The 19,769-nt window shown below is 35.8% G+C and overlaps 1 protein-coding gene across 2 annotated transcripts in view; it reads right to left on the minus strand.

The window, feature by feature from the left end:
- Nucleotides 1–19,769, minus strand: part of UNC13C (unc-13 homolog C) — a 790,070-nt gene that overhangs the window by 324,680 nt on the left and 445,621 nt on the right. For both annotated transcript variants that reach the window (XM_049705963.1, XM_049705964.1), the window contains 3 exons: nucleotides 8,615–8,784; nucleotides 5,753–5,868; nucleotides 3,483–3,646 (listed from right to left, as the gene is read on the minus strand). In XM_049705963.1, coding sequence (XP_049561920.1) covers nucleotides 3,483–3,646; nucleotides 5,753–5,868; nucleotides 8,615–8,784 — 450 coding nt within the window. The remainder of the gene's footprint in view (nucleotides 1–3,482; nucleotides 3,647–5,752; nucleotides 5,869–8,614; nucleotides 8,785–19,769) is intronic.

A 19,769-nucleotide genomic window follows, 5' to 3' on the forward strand; every position in this document is an offset into this window, starting at 1 on the left:
AGAGGGAACATATCTCAACATAAAAAAAACTATTTATGACAAACCCACAACCAATATAACACTCAATGGTGAAAAGCTGAAAGCCATCCTGCTAAAATCTGGGACAAGCCAAGGATGCCCACTCTCACCACTTCTATTCAATGTAGTATTGGAAGTCCTAGTGACAGCAATCAGACAAGAAAAAGAAATAAAAGGTATCCAAATTGGAAGGGAAGAGGTAAAATTGTCACTATATGCAGATGACATGATACTATATATAGAAAACCCTAATGACTCCACACAAAAACTACTAGATCTAATATATGAATTCAGCAACGTGGCAGGATACAAGATTAACATTCAGAAATCAGTTGCATTTTTTTACACTAACAATGAAATATCAGAAAGGGAATGTAAAAAAAATAACTTTTAAAATCGCACCAAAAAAATAAAATGCCTAGGAATAAATCCTGACCAAGGAGGTGAAAGACTTGTATGCTGAGAATATTAAAACATTAATAAAGGAAATAAAAGAGGATTCAAAGAAATGGAAGGATATCCCATGCTCTTGGATTGGAAGAATTAATATTGTTAAAATGGCAATACTACCCAAAGCAATCTACAGATTTAATGTGATCCCTATCAATATACCCATGATATTTTTCACAGGAGTAGAACAAATAATCCAAAAATTTATATGGAACTATAAAAGACCCAGAATTTCCAAAAGAAATCCTGAGGAAAAATAACAAAGCAGGAGGCATAACTCTCCCAGACTTCAGACAATACTACAAAGCTACAGTAATCAAAACAGTGTGGTATTGGTACAAAAACGGATAATGGGGGGAAAACGGATCAATGGGGGAAAAAATGGAGAGCCCAGAAATAAACCCACACACCTATGGCCAATTTATCTTCAACAAAGGAGGCAAGAATATAAAATGGGAAAAAGACAGTCTCTTCAGCAATTGGTGCTGGGAAAGTTGGACAGATGCATGTAAATCAATGAAGTTAGAACACACCCTCACACCATGCTCAAAAATAAACTCAAAATGGCTTAAAGACTTATTTAACATAAGACATGATATGATGAACTCCTATAAGAGAGCACAGGCAAAACATTCTCTGACATAAATCATACCATATTTTCATAGGTCAGTCTCCCAAGGCAATAGAAATAAAACCAAAAATAAACAAATGGGACCTAATCAAACTTACAAGCTTTTATGCAGCAAAAGAAACCATACAAAAAAACCAAAAAGACAACCTATGGAATGGGAGAAAATATTTGCAAATGATGCGATCAACAAGGGCTTAATCTCCAAAATACACAACACATATTGTATGCAGCTCATACAACACAACAACAAAAAAACAAACAACCCAATTGAAAAATGGGCGGAAGACCTTAATAGACATTTCTCCAAAGAAGACATACAGATGGCCAATAGGCACATGAAAAGATGCTCAACATCACTAATTATTAGAGAAATGCAAATCAAAGCTACAATGAGGTACCACCTCACACCAGTCAGAATGGCCATCATTAAAAAGTTTACAAATAACAAATGCTGGAGAGAGTATGGAGAAAAGGGAATGTTCCTACACTGTTGGTGGGAATGTAAGTTGGTGCAGCCACTGTGGAAAACAGCATGGAAGTTCCTCAGAAAACTAAAATTAGAACTACCATATGATCCAGCAATCCCATTCCTGGGCATATACCCAGACAAAACTACAATTCAAAAAGATACAAGCACCCCTATGTTCGTAGCAGCGATGTTCACAATAGCCAAGACATGAAAACAACCTAAATGTCCACTGACAGATGAATGGATAAAGAAGATATAGTATGTACATACAATGGAATACTAAAAAAGAATGAAATAATGCCATTTTCAGCAACATGGATGTAACTAGAGATTATAATACTAAGTGAAGTCAGAACGAGAAAGACAAATACCATATAGTATCACTTATATGTGGAATCTAAAATATGGCACAAAAGAACCTACCTACAAAACAGAAACAGACTCACAGACATACAGAACACACTTGTGGTTGCCAAGGGGGAGTGGGAAAGGGAGAGGGGTCAACTGGGAGTCTGGGGTTAGTAGATGCCAACTATTACATTTAGAATGGATAAACAGCAAGGTCCTACTGTATAGCACAGAGAACTACATCCAATCTCCTGGGATAAACCATAATGGAAAAGAAGATAAAAAAGAATGGATATATGTGTATAACTGAGTCACTTTGCTATACAGCAGAAATTAGCACAACATTGTAAATCAACTATACTTCAATTAAAAGAAAAAGGAGTGAGCTCCCTGTTACTGCAGGTGAGCAAACAAAGAGATGATAACAACTAGTGAGGGATGCAAAAACAGGGTTTCCTGATTCAGAGGGAGTTTCAACTGGGTGACCTCTAAGTTCCTCTTCATACCTAAGAATCTGTAAGCCTTTGTTATTTAGCATGAGGACATTCTGTAAACTGAAAAAGCATACACTATCAGAAAATTTTAAAAAATCATTCTTACATATGATGTTCTAGAAATATGACTGTTGATTAAATTCTCTGAGCAATAAACCTTGAAGATTTTGGTCTAATATATCCATCAAGTTGGCTGAAAATGATTGACTATCTGGGCCAGCATCTATTCTGTTCACATGAAAATATGATTTGATCTCTAATATGAAAAAATAGTCCTAATATATGTACATAGTTTACATATTATACATGGTTTATATCTGAACAGAATGCACTTATAAACTTAGACCAGGTTTCAAAAGATAAACTCTGGACAAGTAATATAACCCCATTCTAAATCCTTACTGAAACTCCTCAGTAAGGGGTGTGTTTCTGTATGGCTCACTTCTACAGGATCACATTTACTGTAGTGTTTGGGTTCTATGGGTGGTCAATAAATCTTGGTTTCGCCAAAGTAGCAGCACTGAGATAAATATAGGAAGGAAGGATATAGTCTAAAGTTACGGTCAACACCATAAGGACTCTAGATCTGTCTCTGATGCTAACAGGCTCTGGAACCTTGGACGACTCACTTTAATCATCAGGCTTTAGTTTTCTCAGATATCAAGTAAGGCATTGGTTCTCTAACTTCAGAGTGTACGAGAATCACGTGTTGGGAATATTAAAACACAGATCACTGGGCTTCCCCTTTAGAGGTTCTGACTCAATAGGTCTGAAGTAAGGTAGAAATTTTACATTTCTAAGTTCCCAGGTGCTGCTAATGCTGCTAGTCAAAGAACAGCACATGGGAATGGAATAAGAATTGGGAAGATGAGGGTAGTGAGTTACCAAATCCTTAATACTTTATAGCTGTAATAGAGAAAGTAGCCAGCATCCAATCAATTACATCCAAAATGTAACTGTCTTTTTAATCAAAATTTCATTTGATTTAGAAGAAGGGAAATGAACACTCTTTCTATTCCCCCTTTGGATTTCAACAGAGATTTTGATAATGTAAATGTTCTATAATACTTACGTCATAGCTTGATAAATGGATTCAATCCCGTAACGCATGGCAAATTCATCGACTATTTCTTGGGAGGCATCATCAAAGAAAACCTTCCAGGCTTCATCCCCTTTGACCTCTGGGATTTTCACTCCACCATTAGATTTCACTTCAGTCAAGTAATGGAACAAATTCTAAAAGTAAGTGGTTTTCAAATGTTCAGTTTTCTCAGACTAGGCCAGATATATTTAACTGTAACTTTCAGTAAATTATACTTATAATTGCATATAATGTTTCATCAGCATCTGTAAATAATAGAAATGTCTCAGATTTTCATTCTAACGTACCTCATCTTCATACAAATTCTGATTTTATTTCTAAGTTTATATGGAATCAATGATTTAAGTGTTTCAGATATACCAAATCATTTTAGAAGGAAGTAAATGTTTTTTCATGTAAACATTTCTACATTCTGGAACATCTTTTGCAGTCACGGGCTCTGAGTAAATTATAAAGCTCTGGACGAATAATGTGTTTGGGCTATGTTAATACACAATCTAGGTATGCAAATAATACGAAAGGACTTTGGCTGCAAAATGGCATGAGTCATGACAATGAATTCAGGTTGAAAATAAATATTTTTAGAACTTTGAAATGAAACAAATCACTACAAAGAATTCCTTTCTGCTTCGAAGAAGTTGAGAAACTGCTGCATGGATGCAGCCTGGGTCACTGAAGGACCCTTTCTTGGATTTCACTTCTTTTTGTGACTTGGACCAACAGAAGACTCTGAAAAACAAAGCATGATGCTGTGCCTGGGATCCTAAATCTCTACCCGCATTTTAAGGCCAGTGTTGGCTCCCCATCCTGCCAGTTCAAGGGATTTATTGGTCTAAAAACTGAACCACCTTTCTTGACGGATTATCACTGGCTATACTGGAGTCAGGACATTAAGGCTTGGTTCTCTATCTAATGACTGTATAATGTGTAAATGACTTAAATATTGTTCCTCATGTCCTTCTTTAGTAAAATGGAGGTGAAAATAATTACATATATATACTTTCATAGCTATATTTAGGAAAAATAATGTACAAAGGCAAAGATTCTCCCAGCTATCTTTTTAGGAAGGTACTTCCTCTGTACCCTTTGAACATGGGAAAAGGCATATTCCTCAGCTTCACTTCATATTTTTTGATACACGGGATGTGTCATTTGGATCAGGGAAAAGCTCTGGTGACATGTCTAACTAAGCTCTCAGTTGCAAAGCATCCAATAATAAAAGCCCAAGATTATCTGTCTGTGCCTTTACACTGAGGCGCAAACGGGAACTGATGAATCTGCCCTTTTGACTCAAATTGGGTGGTCTCTACCTCTCTCTAAGCCAACCAGGCTCCTTCTATTGGGTAGTATATTCTCTACTATCCATGGATGGAAAACTACATTCTGATACTCGCCACCCAGATGTGTTTGTGCAAAGGGTAGTTAAAATGGAGGAGGCTTCAGTACGTATAAAGCCCTCTGTTGTACTCAGAAAAAGACAGAATTACTGCTAATTACATTAGCTCTCCAAAGCCATTGCTACAACGTCAGAATTTTTATATTTAATAGATAATACTAATTAAATCTTCAACAAAATCTGAACACTTACTCAGAATTCTCAAAAACTATCATGATTTGGATCCTCTCCTCCATTATTAAAGTACTATATATTTACAATGCTTCCAAAATATCATGACTTATTTCTTCAATGAATGCTTTCTAATATTCTTCTTCCTCCCTGGAAGAACGGTAATTTAATTTGGTCTACTTGTTCATTATCACCTTATTGCCTCATTTATTAAAACCCGCCTCGTATGTTTGTTCTAAATCTCATTCAAAGACAACCAGCTCGGGCTTCCCTGGTGGTGCAGTGGTTGAGAGTCCACCTGCCAATGCAGGGGACATGGGTTCGTGCCCTGGTCCGGGAAGATCCCACATGCCGCGCAGTGGCTGGGCCCGTGAGCCATGGCCGCTGAGCCTGCGCGTCCGGAGCCTGTGCTCCGCAACGGGAGAGGCCACAGCAGTGAGAGGCCCGCGTTTCGCAAGAAATAAAAAAAGACAACCAGCTCTCTCTTCAGGGGGTAATACATAGGCTATGTGATACCCTAGCACATCACTTGCTATAGTACAGAGTAAGAACTTCAGGGACAATTTTACAAACCTAATTCAATTCTATTTTTAAAACGAATATTTTGTTGCATGATCCATAAACAATACAATCTTTCCTAGGTTTTGTTATTAATACAATTCAATTTACTTACCTCATGTAAACATGTATATTGTAAATGATACGGAGCAACCTTCTCCTCTCCTTTTATTTCCACATTGATTTTCAATCGAATGGCCCCAGACACAGCTGATTTATCTGTCCGTTTCTCTGATAAAGCAAAAAATAACTGGTCAGTGATTTTTGACATCATGTTTCTTATACAAGTTCTCGAAAGCTTTAAAAAAGGGTTTATATTGCTAAAAGCCATTTTTCTAGATCAGGTTTGATTAACCATAATGATTCTGCTAAATACAATTAAAAATAATGTGCCTAGTATGTCGCTGGGATTGTCAAACTGTGATATAAATATTTCAAATAGAAAAGCTCAATCAGAAGACCCTACCATTCTGATATAAATTTCTGTGTACTAGATCAGTTTATACAATGAAATTAATTATTTGGGCAATGAAAAGCAAAATAACTAAAAGAAAAAATTAATGAGGAAAGTATTTTATCTAAAAGCCCCACTCTTTCTTTCTGTCCTTGAAAAAATGAGTCAAAGCTCTAACAAAAACATTTGTTATTAGGTTTCTTTGTCAGTGATTCATGAAGACCTATAGTCTACAGCCTGTGTTTACTTATGTGTTAGATTCACTCTTTCTTTGAATGGAATCAGTATGTAGCCAATTCAGTCTAATAATGTGTGTGTAAGTGTATGCACGTGTGTCTAATATGAACTGAGTAGTAGCTCTGAGAGAAAGAAAAGCATAGTCACAAAATTCCTCCGGTGTGAATGTAGGTAGGAGACCTATGTCTGATACCTACTGCCCTGATGAAACACATAAAGGAGCAAGCTGACCCATCTCAAAAACAAAAGATAAAGAGAGAGAGTGACGCAAAGTCAGCGGTGAAGACTTCTTTAATTGCCCCTTTTTCTAAGCATAACTGTATTTTTAGCCAAATAAGATACAGTTAAATCACATAGGCCACTTTCTTCTTGTGGAATGTCTGATGACTTTCATCGTTAATATTTAATAGTCATTGTGTTGTGAAGGTTCTTCCCTTAGGACTGCCAGGATCTTGAGAGTTTCTCCTATTGGCTGGGAGATAGTTGATTCTCAACAAATGCTGAAGTTCTCTGCTGAAGCCAAGAGAAAGTCAAGTCCTGAGACCTTTCTGTCACAGACCTTTTCCTGGAATCACAGGGGAACATTTTAACTACCATCATCACAATGGATCCATGGGACACAGGCTCTGCTTAGATGCCTAGGACTTTTGGCCAAGTCCTCCTTCCATGGTGGAACGGATTCTAAGTAATGAGGAAGGAAGAACATTGCACAAAGAATGAAAATATGGTACTAATGGGGATGGAACTCACTGTGGGATTTTATACAAAGCTAAGACCTGTTCTCTCTCCTTCTAAAGGTTAAACATCAGCAATGACAGCGCAAAAGTATGAATTGAGGATGAGCAGGCAAAGGTGTCCATGTTTGTTGCATCATGTTTTTCTTTCCATAGACTGAAGGACTGTTTCTGCACAAGAGCTGGGTGGCAGATTTTATTAAAAGCACATTCAAATTCTTTTGCAAACTAAATATACCCTTGTAACTTTTGTCAAAAGAATAATCTGAGGAATTTCTGTTCTGAATTCTAACTCCCTCAATTCAAGAACATGTTAACTTATTGCAAAAAACAAAAACTCACGTAGGCAAGCCTCTTTAATTAAAACACAACCTATGAGTATTGTGCAGAGTTAATGCCCTGAAGTTTACCCTTGCCTAACATCTCTGTTTTCATATATAAAGTTATTTAATAGTATAAACAAGATACAGGAGGATTATCATTATAAGTGAAGCAAAACCTTTATGCCAATAATGGAGAAGCACCAATTTTCTTTAAAGATTTCCTCAAGATAAAATATTTTTTGATAACGAGTTTTTAGTCTAGCTTGAATCATCTATGTTCAGATAAGTTATATATCTCTCCTTCTTTAAATTATTATATAATTCAGATATTCATTAATTTTGTGGCCTTACCCCTTTACTTTGCCAAATATTACATTACTTGAAGTACGTAGGTTTTTAAAAAGTCAAAAGCACTCTTTAATTTGCTAAGATAAGTTGGTATCCTAACTGGAAACACTTCGTAATCCTGGGAGTATGTAAACCTTTCTTAGATTCACAACCAGACCTTAAAAATTTAATTAAAACATTTCAGGTGATATGATAAAGCCATTTTGGATCATATCCTTTATAGAAAATGAGGTGATCCATATATATTTACTATTACTAAGTCAGCACTGAAGATCCTAGCTTATTATTCAATTGTAGTAAAAGTCAAATTAAAACTTATCTTTATTCAATTCTTGGTTCCATAATAAAATTCCATTTTAAAATCATGCCAATTAAACATATTCTCAATATCTTCATCATCAGAATAAGCAGAAGTCCACATGTGTATCTGGCTTTGCCTGCTAAAGCCTACTTTTATATCATCTTTGCAAACTATCCAAAATACACTTTTCCTTTATTGCCAAAATTCATTAAGGGACTAAAAGGAAATAAGTCAGACATTATAAAGTCATAGGTTATTTATTTTCTATACATTTGGCAAGGTTTTTTGAAGCTATATGTTATGAATTAAAAATTCAGAATGGGATATTTTTCTCCTAAAAGACACCCAGTTGATTCCTAGAAAGACTTTTCTCTTTTCATCTCAAATTTACCAATATCTTTCAATAATACAGAGTTTGAATAATTATCACCTTAATTTCTAATGAAACTAAACTGCCTGAAGTCCATGAGAATGTTCGAGAAAAGCACTGGTTATTTTTACCTATATAGGAATATAATACCTTCCACAGATATTCTGGAATTTTATTTAACATTTTTCAAGTAGATATAAAGACAGTCACCTAAATTGTACCAGACATCCATTTCTCCACTCAGGGTCCTCACTTCTACAATTGTTTGTCCCAGAAAATCATCTGACTCCTTTTTGAAATGTTGCTTCACTCTGGATTTAATGTCATCATCTTCATCCCACACTCTGACTTTGATTCGATCTGTGGAGTTATGGCACTCACTGAAAACAGATGTGGATAAGTTAACAACCAGTGATAACTTCTCTAAATGGCATCTGATGTTAGCAACTTGTTTTAAATCTATCTAAGCCAGAAAGGCATAGTATATTTCATAGTAAATAAGATTTCCCACAGACTATTCCACCCATGGGATGTTGCAGGTATCAGGGATATTGAAAAAAAGTTGTGATAGTTAAGTAATGTTAATAAGAGAAAATCCTACCCCATTCCATTCTATTTCCTTTAATTGAACTGGACGTAATCAAATATGGATCAGAAATCTTTGGGATATTTTCTCTAAGGTATATTTCTTATTTGCAACAGTTATCTATGATAACATGTCCATGCTCAGAAAATTCTGTACCATAAAGATAACTTAGTTGCAATGGGTGTTGAGGAAGTGGACATCACAGAGTCCTATCGATAAGCTAAAAATCCCAGTAAGCATGTAAGATATTGTTAAATCAAATCATCACATATGGATACCCAGCATCTTTAAACATTCTCCTTCCATTTTGGCTACATTTCTCCTTATGTTCCTCGTCTTCTCAAGACAAGCTAGATCAAATACATTCTTAGATTCCTTTGTAGTTACGGTCCAGATATTTGACCTGCATTCAAGCAAGATCTGAACTCAAATTGAGCAAAGCGAGCCAGTGACTGTATTGTGGGGTTTTGCTCTTTCGGCAACAATAGTGGTGGTCTTTTGTACTTTATTGTAGAGTCTCCAGTATTCAGTCCTGAGGGACAAAGTATTGATCAATGGTGGCAATGATGTTTTCTCCAAAGAAACCCCATGATATAATTGGACATTGTTTCTGCACAGTAGATTTAGAGGTGGGCATTTGGACCTCTCCAAAAATTCCTGAGTGACCTAAGAGTCTACGAAATAATTTTTTTTTCTGTGTAAGCTAACTAGAGTAGACTCTGTTGTTTGCAACTAAGAATACTGATCAATGAAATAATTTTTAAAGAATGAAGGGAGCTTCAATAATAGGCCTTAAAATGTGAAATTGACTCTCTGGAGGAGACAATGAGGGCAAACAGTGAAGATTTAATTACCTCAGGCTCGAAAGCTAATGCATTTTGAAATGCAGTAGCGAAACTGCTGGTCAAACTTTTGCTTGCTATACTTTGGAACTGTGACCACATGCCAACTGAAGCTTTTTTATTAGCGTGAATGGTAGGAATAAAATTCAGAATACTGGCATGTGCTTATTAAATCTTGCTGCTTTCAAAAGTGTACTGTGGTAGAGATGCACTCAAACTAGAGCTAGAGAGTCTCTAAGCAGAGATGCCAAGGGAGCACAGCTACCTTTCCCTACAAGCAGAGGCTCACTCTGCTTGTGTCCTGCAATATAAATTGACTGAGAATATCATAATTTGGAACCTTGCAGGGTTGAGAACAGCCAGCTGCTTCTGTATACAAAATGTATGTATACAAGCAGAGGTTTCTGAGTGCAACTTCAAAAACATACGAAACTGTTGCCCCAGGGTGTTTCATACACTTTCCTTTAGGAAATCTCTAAGTGACAATGAAGGGGAACTTAGTGGCAAAGATCAGATTAATGGTGTTGCACCTTGGCATGCAGTTTTGCAGGCGCTGAGGCAGCAGCCATTAGGTTAAGAGTGAGGAATTGGTCAGAACAAAGGAGTCAGTAGCAACAAGTTACATTTTCCAGGCTGATGTGGTTACTCATAAAATGGTCTTGAAACTCACCTCCTGGAAGCCTGGTAAAATTTCCAGAGCATGGTATTTCCAAATGTGCCTCAGGCTCACTACAGCTGTATTTAAAGTAATTTCTGGGTCCTTGAACTCACAGCGAAAGGAAATGGACTCCAAGGCGAATCTCTTCCCAGCTAGGAAAACCATTTACCTGGATTTCCTGGGATGGTCCCAATTTATGGTTTTATAGATATGCAATGTCTTTTAATTCTTTTTGGAGCCCTCTTTCTTTTACTTTCATTTTAGTAGGCATTGGCACATTGCTCAAGGAAGGTCTCCCCAGATGTAGAACCAAGGACTTGGAGAAAAAAGATAAAAGAAATTCGCCAAGAAAGAAGTACCAGGGCCTGCCAAATTGGCTAGCCAACTAACAACTTCTGCTGCTAGCATCAGGAAGTCCTGAGTAACCCACCCAGCAGGACTCTATTATATTTGCTATGTACCACCGACTGTCATATATTTTCTAAATTCCCTCTTACTGAATAAGACTTTTTAAATTGCTATTATCCTATTTTCTTCTCTCTCCACAGTAATACATTGGGAATGTTAGAAGAAGATGACTTGTCTTCAGTGTATAGACCTAAGGATCACAAAGAACCAAACATGTAGCTGAGGGAGAGATTACCCAAATATCCTAGACTTCAAGCTAAATACAGTAACTGGATATAATTTGGGGATTATCTGCCTTGGAAGACAGAGGATGAATTCATTTTATTTAAAGTCCAGAGAAAGATATAAATATTGTGTATAAATATAGAATGCTCAGATAGGTGGAAGGTGACAGATACAGTAAGTTCATTCACTCAGCAACCTTTTAAGACCTCCTTCCCTTTCCTGCTTTAGTGAAATATCCCAGTCTCCCTTGCAACTAGAGATGACCACTTGACATAGTTCTGCCAATGAGATATAAGCAAAAATCTTCTTGCCCTATTCTGTTTTCTTCTTTTATTACTCTGGAACATGCATGTAGAACATCCTCCACTAAAGATGATAAAACAGGAAGATAGATTTAGCTTTTTTCTTCAATGGAATAACTGAGTTACCAAACTAGCCCTCAAATGCCTATACCTGGAATTCCTGTTGAACGAAATAAATAAATCTCTTTTTGACTAAGCCACAATCATGGCTTAATGTGAAGCTGAATAAAATTCTAATTGAATCAGTGGGAAAATAATTAAATATCTACCAAGTTCATTTTGTTTGATTATATATTAAATGATTTAAAATGTTTAATTTATTAACTCTTACTATTTTTGTACTTGCTATTTTATTCCTTAACTATTTAACATGTGTTTCACAAACCTTGACTTTTATGAAAATATAAAGGCTTGCAGTTTAGATGGGAAACTGGAGACTTATGTAGGAAAATTTGACAGAAATATTTTTACACAAAAGGGAAAAGTCTATCACATAAAATAGAGAGAAAAAGCATACTCCCATTAAATCTTACTCCACTAGATCATTCCCCACCTGATTAATTAGCTAACAAAGACTCCTGGTTTAGTTCACCAGCTTGTGATTTGGCCTTTCTATAAGAAGAGAATAAGATATTTTACTGCATAAACTCTTGGTAAATAAAATAAGTATTATTAAAGCCATTTGCTTTGTAGTTTTTTTTTTAACTAAAAACAATCTGCATCTTAAAGAGTAGTTCATATGTCTAATTTTGTGTTTTTTTCATTGTTAAAGAGAGGAATGGTTTGGTTTCCATGGGAATAAGTTATTTTATTCTTTCCCAAATTAAAGCAAAGCGTTTCCCCCTTCTGGACTCAGAATTATTGTGTGTGTTTGTGTTCTGTTTTTTTCTTTATTTTTGTTTTCAGTTCACAGATACCCTATCTCTGTACAGCCAATCACTATTTGGCCAATTTTCTTTTGGCAGCCATCCAAAAGACTAATTTCCTTATAATTATTTATTCCAAATTTGAAAATGGTCTTACTGTAAACATTTTTAGATTTAGAGTTTCCTGGATATGGCCCCAATACATATCTCCTATAATTAAGGCAAAACAAAAAACAAAGACAAAAAGCAAATAAAAAAAAAAAACCCAAAACAAACCCCAAACCCACTCCTTACCCAATTTATAAGAGTTTAACCTATTCTGAGAAGGACTGCTTTACCTAGAGAAATGCCCATGAATTTCATAAAGCCAATAAAGCCTGATTTCAACGGAACAATGAGCTGTTGCTCAAGCAGTCATCCTCCAATGCGAAGTCATTACAAAAGTAGTGTATGAGCAAATGACCATTCAAAAATGAGAACCGTACCTATAGTCAAGCTAGTTCTAATGAAGCAACCAAAATACATCTCACACAGCAACTATATCAGAAAAAAAGCCAATAGTAAATTATGTTGCCATTAAAAATCATGTTAAGAGTTTATAAAATTCTAGCTATATATTTTAAGTACAGTAAATGAAATTTCTATAATATTTTAATGCTATTATACCAGATTTTGTTAATAGACACATTAATAAGAGAGATATTAAATATATATGTGTTTTTATACACATATATACCTATATATGTGTATGTATATATATATATGCATTGAAACAAGCTGTAAGGTTATATATCAAAATATAGGTGGTAAAATTAGTGAAATTTTTTATTTTATTCTTTACATTTTCCTATCACAATCAACAAAATTGTATTTTATAATATCTAGTAATTGTAAATAATCTCATTTCAACTCAAGCTGGAAGTCAGGGCACTGACTGAGAAAATCATCAGCCAGAAACCTGCAAGAGCCATCCTTAGGCAAAGCAGCAGCAGCCTTTCAGGCAGTGATTGAATTCTCTAGTTATAGCTTAGTTCCTTAAACTCTGACCCACCAAATGGAAATATGTGAGACACCTGATGTGCACATTTCCTCTCAGTGATTTATTATGAATTATGTAACCCACTTCCATCACAGTATATATGTCTTGTTATTGAATTAAGAGCCCTAACTCTATTATCTTTTAATTGTATTATAATAGATAGACAAACTCTAAGTTCAAAACCCAGTGCCAGTGCACAGCGACTTTCCCTGCTGCATTTATCAAGGACAATTTAATTATGGGAATTAGGATGGAAAAAAACCCCCTGGTCCTCAACATTTTACTTTTGTTTAAGTTTTTCTGAGGATATTCTATGTAGTAATTGGACGTTGTAGATCCATTCTATTAATCAATGACATGGAAGACAAAAGAATGAGAATAAGAAATAAATTATATTATTAGAAGCACTTTTGTAAAAGAAAAGGAGCTGAAGAGGAATTCATATGCTGACATTTAAGGATTGGTTGAATGAAGTCCTAGTACTGTAATAGGCCAGAGAACCAAAGGACAAAGTATGATCTTATAAGATATACCAATTTTCCTGCCCCACCTTCCAGCCCCACAATTAGACCATCAATACCTCAAAGTCCTGTATTCTATTTTTATATCTATTTTTATATCTAATATTTCCTTCACAGGTACTAATGTTGCAGATAAATTTATTTATTTATTTTTTTTTTCTTTTTTTTTTTTTGCGGTACGCCGGCCTCTCACTGTTGTGGCCTCTCCTGTTGCGGAGCACAGGCTCCGGACGCGCAGGCTCAGTGGCCATGGCTCACGGGCCTAGCCGCTCTGCTGCATGTGGGATCCTCCCAGACTGGGGCACGAACCTGTGTCCCCTGCATCAGCAGGCGAACTCTCAACCACTGCACCACCAGGGAAGCCCCAGATAAATTTATTTTAATAGCTGTTTTGAGACTTATTCAATATTAAATATTATAAAATATTAATTATGTTAAAATAATAAAGGTAAGAAACTGGTTTAGAAAAATACTTTATTGTCCATTTTGCTGTGCAAAGAGAACACTTAGGGAGAGAGATCAGAAAACAGGAAGATCTATATGATATCACTTTTAGGTGGAATCTAAAAATCTGAACTAATAAAAACAGAGAGCAAAATAATGGTTACCAGGGGCTGGAAGGTGGGGAAATAGGAGAGATGTTGTTTAAGAGTACAAAATAGTTGATAAATAAGTCCTAGAGATCTAATGCACAATATAGCGAATATAGACAACAATATTATATTAATCACCAAACTTGCTAAGAGACTAGACCTTAATTATTCCCACGACAAAAATGGTTATGGTAATCATGTGATGTGATAGAGGAACTAGTTAATGCTACAATGGCAATCATATTATAATATACAAATGTATCAAATCAACATATTTTTCCTTAAATTTACACAGTGTTATATGCCAAATATAATTTAAAAAGAAACAACACATAGAAAACAGGAGAATCAAATTACTCTTTCAAAAAATAGGAGAAATATATATGTATGCGAATGTGTGCGTGTGCGTGTGTGTGTGTGTGCACGCAATAGGGATGGTTTCTACTCACCACCTCTTTGGTTCACCACACGTTTTTCCCAACTCAGACCCTTTGTTCACTGTGTTTCTTAGAGCAAGGATGTCTTTTCCCTACTCCTCTACCTAATGAACACTTAGCTGTCTTTCAAGACTCAGATAAAATATCACCTCTGTGTGAAACTTCCCTAAGAAAAATTTTTCCAAACCCTAGTACCTACAGCAAATCGATATGAAAAAACTGTTTATCAGAAACATAAGAGAAATATCACATGTCACAGTAATCATACTCTTTATTGTTGCTCATAAACTATTACAAATGTGCATATTCCAATTAGTGGCTAATTATGCAGCTGAAATCTAACCATTTGCTTTAAGTTGGAAATAAGATCCACTTTGGATATATGTTTGACATTTATTGGACATGTGATTAAAGGCATTATCTTTTCAAACCTGGTTTTTCTTTAAGTGGTGACATACATTTTTTTCTTCAACTAACTTGTCCATAGATAAAGAAGCTGCACAGCAAAAGATAATGTAAATGTAAGGAGCCAAGGACAGTGTATGTTGTCACTGTTCTGTGGTTGTCCTACTCTAGCTCTAATATTCCAAGGTCTATGATTCATAGAATAAGTTATGCCTTTTTCATTTTACTTTCAAGACCAATGTGTACTAGGAATGATGGAGTAACAGAACAAACTTGGAAAAAGATCTGCCTGATTCAAATTCCATTTGAGCCACTTACTAGCAATATGACTCTGGGCAAGTTATGCAATTGCACTGAGCCTCCATGCCCAATCTATAAAACTAGAACATTGATATTGATCTTTTAAACATGATTAAATATATAAAAAAAACAGAACTATGCTGGGCATTTAGCAGGCTTTAATTAGATCTAGCTAACTAATGCAGCTAAGTACATCATTCAAACATATAAATATATTTTGCCTTTACAGCAATGGACAAGTTACTGAAAATATATAAAACAGGGAATTTTTTAATTAGCCTAATTATCAAAACACTGAAAATTAAATCATTGATATATATTGATATAATAAAATTCTATTCAACTGTTAAAAACACTGTTTTAGGTGAAGATTTATTTCAGGGGTCTCTATACTGTTCCATTGATCTATATATGTCTGTCTGTATTACAGTACCACACTGTTTCTGTTACTGTAGATTTGTATTATTTTTCCCCATAACAAATTTTTAAGTGTACAGTACAGTATTGTTGGATACAGGTACATGGTTTATAGCTAATCCCAGAACTTCTCTTGCTTAATTACGACCCCGTGCCTACTATTTACAATAGCCAGGACATGGAAGCAACCTACGTGTCCATCAACAGATGAATGGATAAAGAAGATGTGACACATGTATATAATGGAATATTACTCAGCCATAAAAAGAAACGAAACTGAGTTATCTGTAGTGAGGTGGATGGACCTAGAGTCTGTCATACCGAGTGAAATAAGTCAGAAAGAGAAAATTAAATACCGTGTGCTAACACGTATATATGGAACCTAAGAAAAATAAACGGTTCTGAAGAATCTAGGGGCAGGACAGGAATAAAGACACAGATGTAAAGAATGGACTTGAGGACACGGGGCAGGGGAAGGGTAAGCTGGGACGGAGTGAGAGAGTGGCATGGACATATATACACTACCAAATGTCAAACAGATAACTAGAGGGAAGCAGCCACGTAGCACAGGGAGATCAGCTCAGTGCTTTGTGACCAACCTAGAGTGGTGGGATAGGGAGGGTGGGAGGGAGACACAAGAGGGAGGGGATATAGGGATATATGTATATGTATAGTTGATTCACTTTGTTTTACAGCAGTAACTAACACAACAATGTAAAGCAATTATACTCCTATAAAGATGTTAAAAAAAAAAAAGAAAACTCTGTGCCTATTGATTAGTAACTCCCCATTTCACCCTCTCTCCAGCCCACAGAAACCACCATTCTAGTCTTTAATTCTGTGAATATGATGATTTTAGATACCTCATATAAGTGTAATAATGCAGTATTTGTCTTTCTGTAACTGGCTTAGCATAACATCCTCAAGGTTCATCCCTACTGTCACATATTGCAGAATTTCCTTCTTTTGTAAGGATGAATAATATCCCATTGTATGTATATATCACATTTTCTTTATTCATTCACCTGTCACTGGACATTTAGGTTGTTTCCACATCTTGGCTATTGTGAATAATACTGGGCTTGGAAGCGCTAATATCTCTTTGAGATTCTGATCTCAATTCTTTTGGATATATACCCAGAAGTGAGATTGCCAGATCAATGGTAGTTCTGTTTTCAAATGTTTGAGTAAACTCCGTACTGGTTCCCATAGCAGATGTACCATTTTGCATGCCCACCAATAGTGTACAAAGGTTCACACAATGGGAAAAGATAGATAGGAACTGGGACCACAGAGGAAGGTCCCATCCAACAGAAGCTTGAATCAGGAAGGAAACCCACACATCATTGGTGATGCTGTCCAAGGCAGAGAGAAGGAAAAAAAATACTCTGGCTTCTCCCATCCTCCCACCTTTGATCTTATTGCAGTGCTTCCTCATGGCCAAACCTAGTGGGCAGGGAAGTCTAGGAAAGGTAGCCTTTAGAGTTCAGTTCCCTGAGATAAAGAACACACCAAAGACATTTCAGAGAATAAATGGTATAGCAAACAGGTAAATGACCAGCACATATGCCAAACTCATGTAGAAAATGCCATAAAGAAACACATAACACTATGCACTTGGTTTGAAGTGTTTGTTTCTCTTACTCCTTTTAGCATTGCTGTGCCTTTCCCTAAGAGGTCTTTACATTTGCATCTTCATAGATAAAACCCTTTAACGCTAAAAGCATTTTTCTAGAGCGTATCATTCAACTTCCTTATTTCCGGAAAGGAAACTGATAAAAAGAGAATAATAAACATTTTTGCACTAGGTAACACAATGAGTGATTTGGAAAGAAAATTATGAGTATAAAAATGCTTTGAGGGCTTCCCTGGTGGCGCAGTGGTTGAGAATCTGCCTGCCAATGCAGGGGACACGGGTTCAAGCCCTGGTCTGGGAAGGTCCCACATGCCACAGAGCAAGTAGGCCCATAAGCCACACTACTGAGCCTGCGCATCTGGAGCTTGTGCTCCGCAACAAGAGAGGCCGCGACTGTGAGAGGCTCGCGCACCACGAAGAGCGGCCTCTGCTCGCCGCAACTAGAGAAAGCCCTCACACAGAAACAAAGACCCAACACAGACAAAAATTAATTAATTAAATTTTAAAAAAGAAAAGAAACTTGTTTAAAAAAATGCTTTGAAAAAATAGTGCTTTATAAATATGAACCATTTTATTATCATTAATGTTATACAGTCACTCTGTATAAGCATATGGATGCTTTAAAACTTTTTTAAAATACTGTTTTTCAGAAAGATGGAGCATCCCTCTACCAATTTCCACTGCACTGAGCACAATTCATATTATCACATATTTGCATTCAGTGCCCTACTTGACTCAATGAATGTTACTGTCAATATTTTAATGGAAAGATATTGCTTAGTGTTAACCTTTAAAAGGTTTGATACTTGATCTATATAATTGTATTTAATTTTAATTGAATTTGTATAAATGCAGGATCATACTCTACATACCATTTAGCATCTCCACTTTTTAAATTTAATGTCATGTCCATCCTGACATATACACATATACATCATTCTTTCTAATGATTATATGATATATTCCATTATATGGATGTTTTCTAATGAATTCATCCCCTATAGATAGTAGATGTGTATTTAGGTGGTTTCCAATGTCTTACTGTACTGCTATACAGAATGCTTTGTATGTATATCTTTATGAACTTATAAAAATATTCTAGTCTGACAAATTATTAAAAGTGGATTTTTTAGGTTGGAAGTCATGTCAGTTACATACACATCTGTATACAGATAGATACACACACACACACACACACACATACACACACACAATTACTAAAATATCCTGCAGAAAGCATATATGTGCTTACATTACACCTGTTTCTCTATACTTTCATTAGTACTGAGTACTAATTACTTTTCAATCTTTGCTAATCAGAAAGCTGAAATATGCCTTCTCCTATTAGACTGACTTTTAGGGAGTCCATCTGTTATACATTAAATTAAATATGAAAAAAATGAAATATGTATGTACATTTCTACAAAATGTTCCTCTTTCCTACACCAGTCCAATTGAAAAGGAGAAAAAAAAAAATGAATGAAAAGTGCCCTCCCCCACCATATATCAAAGAGACCTCTGAAGAGGAGCTTATGATTATTTCTTGCCAGAGAAAAAGGGTTAAAATAGCCAGAATCTGTACCTGGCAAGAGGACAGAATCAGTCAGCATGCTTTTTTATAGGCACTTAAGTTGCCTTTCTCTGAGATGCTCCCCTTCACTCTTCACTAGAAAAGAACAGCTGCTATTCTCCTGAGAAACTCGGAAGCAATGATGGGAATGTCAGCGGCAAGCTGCAGTTACATCAGTTGCCTGAGCAGACCTTATCTGAACACCACACTTGAATGAGAAGCAGCGATGATAAAGGTAAATACTATTAACTAACACCCCTCTCGTTCCAAACATCAGCAACACAGCAACAGTGCACAGGCTAGTGGAAAACTTCTGCACTAATCACCAAGGAATTGCTAAAACAGAGAAAAAACATTAGGAAATCCTACCAACCAATTAACTTTTCCACTTAAATCTAAGCTCAACCAATTATTGGGAATGGAGCAGTTATGCCTAAGAATTCATAAACAGTAATGTTGGGTATACTTCAGACCTCTCTGGACTCTTTTGCTGGATGTTATGGAAAATACAAAGAGACAGAATTCAAAAAAAAACCAAGTCACCACACAAACACAAAAAA

The sequence above is a fragment of the Orcinus orca genome, chromosome 2 (genome assembly GCF_937001465.1).
Source record: "Orcinus orca chromosome 2, mOrcOrc1.1, whole genome shotgun sequence".
Taxonomy (NCBI): Eukaryota; Metazoa; Chordata; class Mammalia; order Artiodactyla; family Delphinidae; genus Orcinus; species Orcinus orca.